The following is a 6,339-nucleotide window of genomic DNA, read 5'->3' as shown; positions in this document are numbered from 1 at the left end:
CAAGCACCCCTTTCTTTCCTCCACTCTGGCAAGCAAGAAGTATTACCAGAGTTCAATGACACATTCCAGCCAGTGACAGATCTACACTGGTTGTTTATAATGTTAAAAATGTGTTAATAAAATGTGACACCAGAAGGCACTGTAGAGCAGTGAGCCTTCAACAATAGAAAATTGCATTGAGAATGATATAACGTCATATTTAATAACATTTTTACAGATCAATGTAGATCCAGCCCAGGCCAAAACACTCAAGGAGTGTTCAAGCCTCGGCAGGTTGTATGACTTAAGGAACATCTTGAGGGCCAGAGAGAGAGACCTGGGTGGAATCTAGACACATATAAAAACCGTTCTGAAAATGCTTTTTTAAAAGCATTTTTAAAAAATACATTGAATTTTCCATAAGGCTCATCATTGCCCTCTAGTGTCACATTGTATATTACACTTAAAACCCACTTAAAACATTTTATTTGCAGCTGTATAGCTGAGTCCCTGGAGGCCAGGCCTGAGCTTCCCTACCCCTGCTTAGGGATGTAAGAACAAGCAATTTCTATTCTGACCTGTCAAGGTCATCTTGTTCACATCTGTTGTAGTTTAGTTGTTGCCAAATATGAAATTATTTGCCTTCTTTGTCTGCTATATAATTTATGTAATTTACAAATATTATTAATTTTACATAATTAACAGTGTAATTATTTCCTCACCATACTTGTCAGCGTAAAGGCCATCCTTTTCTAAGGAAGCCTCCTTATTTACTCATTGCAAGATAAGACCCACTTCCCTTTGTTCTTATCACTGTGTACAAAGAGGAAACAAAAAATGATCAGGCACACTGAGCTGCTGTTGGGAAATACAAACACCTGCCATTTCTTGTGATTGTGCAAACATCAGACAACTGTAGCTGAAGGAAGAAAAGGTCTGAGTGGGGCTTATAAAAAGAATACCCGCCTCATGCCTGTCAGAGTCCCTTAGAGAAGAGATGGGCTCCATCATGGCATTCCTCTTGTTCACTTGTGGTCTCTTACCATTGTTGACTGAAGCTACGGGTAAGAAATATTCCATGAATTGTTTCTGATTCATCTTAACGAGGCTAGTGGATCATTGATCTCTGCTTTCAAAGGATCTCTTACAGCTAGCCATCACTTGCATCAACTTCTGTTTAGCTATGGTCCTGTCTTAGTGGGGGAAAGATGACTTACAGTCTGTCCACCCATCAGTAAGCTCCACAGAGTTAATCGGCTTACTAGTGCTATTTTTTCTAGAAAAAGAGGTGCTGCAATTCAACATGAACAGCTCCCTTGAAGAGAAGTTTTCCTCTTTAGGGAAGTTTTTAATGTTTGATTTTTTAGTATGTGATGTTAGCCACCCAGAGTTGCTGGGGAAACCCAGCAAGATGGGTGAGGTATTAATAATAATAATAATAATAATAATAATAACAACAACAACAACAGGCTCACCCATACTTACCTTTGCTCCACATTTCTAGGCACAGGTCTGGGATTTTCAGGTACGCATCTGACTGCTTATTTTTGGACTTGGCACCCCTGAAAACCCACTCTTTACCTCTGAATTGGAGCAAATGGCAATCCATGGAAAACCCAAATTGCCATGTGATCCGATACAGTGGTAAAGATTGGGTTTTCCTGGGAAACTGCTGGACAAAATAAACAAACAAATAAGCACTCAGACATAGACTAAGAAAGCGTGGCTGCTGGTCCCCAGTGCCTCTACCACAGCCCAGGTTGGGTGGGATGCTCCAGCGGCTACATATGGTACCAGTCTGTGGCACAGTGGGGAGGGGGGAATGCCAGCCCACCACAGGAGACAGCATGAGAAGCAGTCGCTTGCTCTGCATCCACTGCTTGCTCGCTGCTAGTTTTTGAAGCCACATTCACATGATATTAGCCACTATCCATATTGATGCTGTAGTTTCTTGACAAATACTGCTGTTTGGTGTGTGCTTTTCTTAAACCAGCTTCAACTATTACTAGAAAACTGAATGCTGAGTAAGTGGAAATCGAAACAGCTGTTGCACATGCATGGATGAAAACTACACTGTTTCCAGTTAATGAATTGTAGTTCTTATTCTTACACCTTTGTCCCCTGTTTCCATTTCAGTTGATCATCCCTGTGTCTTCCCATTTATTTACAAGAATAAACCCTATTCCTCTTGCACCAAGGATGACCACCATGAGCTGTGGTGTGCCACATCGACTGACCATGGCACAAAAAACATGTTACAATGGAAAGCATGTTCCCCTAAAGGTGACCTGTATTTTCTTCTATTTCTGGTTTCCTATGTCACACATATGCATAGCCATTTTACTGAAATAAAGTAAACAGATCCTCCTCATGAACTTTCCATAGGCATCTGATTGGACATCGTGGAAACAAAATGTTGGATTAGATGGGCCTTTGGTCTGATGCAGCTGAACTCTTTCTGTGCTCTTAAACAGGTTTGGGACTCCCATCAGTAGCTTTTATAGATCTTCCTTAAACCCGAACTATTACAAATTTCCTTCCAAGGATCAGTGAAAAGTTGCTTCAAGCAACAAGATCTCTGAAGAAATGAAACACATCACCAGTATGTTAAGTTGAAAATATGGTTCAAACTATGTACCTAAGAGGCACTTTTGTACAAATATTTCCTATTAATAATTGATAAAGATTGCATAGACCATAAAAGTCACATGTCATCTTTTCTAACATTACTGATATTACATTGGCATAAATGCCAGCTATCTTCATGTCTTGTTTTATATCTAGTATAACTGAATTCATGCACTTAATCTTTATACTTTATTGTTTCTTTAACATTATTGTCAGTTGAGTAATTGCCACCTGCTCTCACAGGCTCCTGACCAATTCTTTTGTCCTTGGTTTGTAGCTATCTTTCTAAGTTTTTGTAAAGGAGATCCCTGGCAAGGTTTATATATATGTGACTTATGGTATCTATATGGTATCTGAAGAAGTGTGCATGCACACGAAAGCTTATACCAAGAACAAACTTAGTTGATCTCGTAAGATGCCACTGGACAATTTTTTTATTTTTTAATATATTTCGACTGCGTCAGACCAACACGGCTACCTACCTGAATATATGTGACTTGTTCACCATTTTGTTTTGTTTTTTGTATTTTGTGATCATCACTAGTATGTTTCAATGCATATAATCTCACTCTGTTTGGGTCTAGAGTATGGAGGTAATGATGGTGGACGAGCCTGTGTCTTCCCCTTTGCGTACAAGAACCAAACCTTCTATACCTGCACCAGTCTAGATTCGCAGAAAGGGAACTTCTGGTGTGCGACAACAGGGAGCTATGACAAGGACAAGAAATGGAGCTACTGTGCTGATACCAGTGAGCATACTGCAGGGGCCTGGAATAACAGGAGTGGTTGGCTGGATGAATAATTAGTCAAGGCACTTTGTAGGCCAAGGAGAGTGAGCGGGAAGTTCAGTATTCCCCAATCTGGTGCCCTCCAGACATTTTAAACTGCAGCTCCCATCACCACTGACCAGTAGCCATATTTGTTGGGGACAGACTGATGTGAAACACCTGGAAGGCCCCATGTTGGGAGCACTTGCTTTGCATGCAAAACATCAAAATTTCATTCACCAGAATCTCCAGGTAGGGCTGGAAGAGAGTTCTTGCCAGTCAGAGTAGACAACACCAAGCTAGATGGATCTAGCGTCTGACTCAGTTATAGCGTTTTAACAGTGGTACAATAGAAGTTATAGAAAAAGGAATATTATAGGACTCAGCTACATTAGCCAAAACCCCACATTTTAAATGTGTAAAAACATGCAACACCAGATGGCACTGTAGAGCACAAAACTTTTCTATCCGATTTTAAATAATGTTTTTTTCTTTTGTTATAATTATTTGATTTATTACTTATTTATAGTGGTTTTTTTCCTGTGTGTAGATCCACCCTACGTCTTGTGACTCATGTCACAAAGACATAATCCTCCCTCTCTCCCATAGATCAACCCAAATATTATTCTTAAAAATTAATATTTATTGATTTTTAAAATAAAAGTTGAGAAGGTGGATTGGCATTACAAAATGTTCAAAACAAATACAGTCTTTCAAAATAGGTGAACATGGTTCAAACCAACACCAGAAAATAAAATAAAAATAAAATTCTACCACCAATCAATATGTATTAGTCATCAGAGCCCTTTTTTCACTGTTTCATATTTTAAAACAAATATTCTTGATCACAATGAATACCAGAGAATCGTGTGAGTAGAGCAAAATAACTCGAGAAATGTAGCAAATTCACTGTGCCCACAAAACGGGGGGTGGCATAGAATTACTGAACCTTTCCAGAGGAATTAGTGCTGATTTACAAGTCTGCTTTCAATATCTAGTCTCTAGTTTGGTACTTTTGAATGTGTTGTAGGACAGAGAAAATGGATAGGAAATAGGACATTAATGACAGGATTAGGGAACCCCTGTTGTATGAGATGACCATCCCTCTGTTTCCACCTTTCTGCAGGACTTTCTGCCAATTCTCATGGGCCGTGCGTCTTTCCTTTCATCTACAAAGGCAAATCCTACTCATTTTGCACAACAAGTGGGGCATCTACTGGAAAGCTCTGGTGCTCCCTCACCAGCAATTATGATACAAACCCCAAATGGACTTACTGCGATCCTTCAGGTAGGGGATGAAATCCAGAGGGAAAAGTCAGATACCCTTGTTTTACCATTGGGGAACATATAAGAGGAGGTGGGTGGGTCAGAAGAGAGACAAGGTTGTTTTGTGTGATGGACTGGAAACATCTTCTCCTCTTTGGCAATTTTATTCAGAATTAAATATTCACATTGGTGGGAGCCTACATGGTGTACATTTATGGAGAAAAATCAGGGGGGTGTAGGATGTACATTCAAGATATGATTTTGGTAATACTTTCGGATGCATCTAGAGTTTGGTCTTCTGCCTTCAAAGCTGGCTCATGTGCTCATGAGTCTGGAAACAGCAAAACTATTGCATACGGACCTTGAGCTTTCTTCTTACCATGCATTTCCCACTAATCCCTCTTAATGTAGTTTTTCCAATTCCCAAACCTTTTATTTCTTTCTCAGAACCACGCCCTTGCACCTTCCCTTTCATTTTCAAAGGGAAATCCTACTCTGCCTGCACCAGGGATGGATCTGGTGATAACACGCTGTGGTGTGCCACAACTGCGAACTATGACAAGGACAGTAAATGGAAGGCATGTGCCCTTCAAGGTAGGCTATGTTGTGGCAGGAAACTTGTCAACTATTTTCAGGAAAAAGGGAACTTATTCCATTGAAGTTTGGTAGAGATGTAAAACAGTGGTTTACAGTGGTACCTCAGGTTAAGTACTTAATTCGTTCTGGAGGTCTGTTCTTAACCTGAAACTGTTCTTAACCTGAAGCACCACTTTAGCTAATGGGGCCTCCTGCTGCTGCCGCGCTGCCGGAGCACGATTTCTGTTCTTATCCTGAAGCAAAGTTCTTAACCCGAAGCACTATTTCTGGGTTAGCGGAGTGTGTAACCTGAAGCGTATGTAACCCGAGGTACCACTGTACTAGGGATTGCTATATGGGATTGATTGGGGCAAAAAAAGACTAATAAGGATAATAATAATATTATATCTGCATATGAAGTATCTTTAAGTTCACCATTAATTTTGAGCCATCACTAGGCCTTATTTTCAATTTACAAAAGCCCCATTGCTTGTGCTGCGCTTGTACCCAGGCCAGGACTAGCCCACCCATGAAGCAAGCTGAAGTGACTGCCTCAGGTGGCAGGATCCAGAGGGGCAGGAAATCTAGCCTCCAAAGAATACGCTGCCCATTGCTGCCACCCCAGGGGCAGCAATGTTTGCGGTGCGCTCCTTGGAGGCTAGATCTGCTGTCTCTTCGGCAGCCTCCTCAAGGCTGCCTCTATAGTGGCTTCTCAGTGAATAGGGGGCACTGGTGGTTTCCTCCTACCCCTAAGGAGGAAATAACGGGGGCTGCAATCTGATTGTTTTGTAGACTCATGCAACATCTGAACAAAAAGGACTGAAAACAGAACAGGGGATAGGAAAGCTTGGGGAAATGTTGGCTTGGAACCAAATATGGACACGCCACCTGAGAATTTACATATAGTTTAAACGAAAACACTATCCACCATTTGAAGTCGATTATGGAAATCAAAAGTATAGTCTGAGCTTTTAGGGTTGCCATATTTTGAAGAGCAAAAAAGAGGACACATTTGCCAACTTCTACTTTTAGCTACAGATTGCTATGACAACTCTCATTTTAAATACCCCTACTATATATAGCAGGGCCAACCTCCTGCCAACCTAGCAGTTTGAAAGCACGT

The 6,339-nt window shown here is 40.8% G+C and overlaps 1 protein-coding gene across 1 annotated transcript in view; it reads left to right on the top strand.

Annotated features, from left to right (window-relative positions):
- The first annotated feature begins 883 nt into the window (after positions 1-883).
- LOC309327550 (epididymal sperm-binding protein 1-like) overlaps positions 884-6,339 on the top strand; it is a 96,967-nt gene continuing 91,511 nt past the window's right edge. The window contains exons 1-5 of the mRNA XM_081836851.1: positions 884-1,043; positions 2,116-2,262; positions 3,192-3,356; positions 4,501-4,662; positions 5,088-5,234. Coding sequence (XP_081692977.1) covers positions 977-1,043; positions 2,116-2,262; positions 3,192-3,356; positions 4,501-4,662; positions 5,088-5,234 — 688 coding nt within the window. The 5' untranslated portion in view covers positions 884-976. The remainder of the gene's footprint in view (positions 1,044-2,115; positions 2,263-3,191; positions 3,357-4,500; positions 4,663-5,087; positions 5,235-6,339) is intronic.

Source organism: Podarcis erhardii, assembly GCF_964252035.2.
Source record: "Podarcis erhardii genome assembly, chromosome: 13".
NCBI lineage: Eukaryota > Metazoa > Chordata > Lepidosauria > Squamata > Lacertidae > Podarcis > Podarcis erhardii.
Note: the sequence above shows the minus strand (reverse complement) of the source record. Positions and strands in the feature narration are given on the sequence as shown.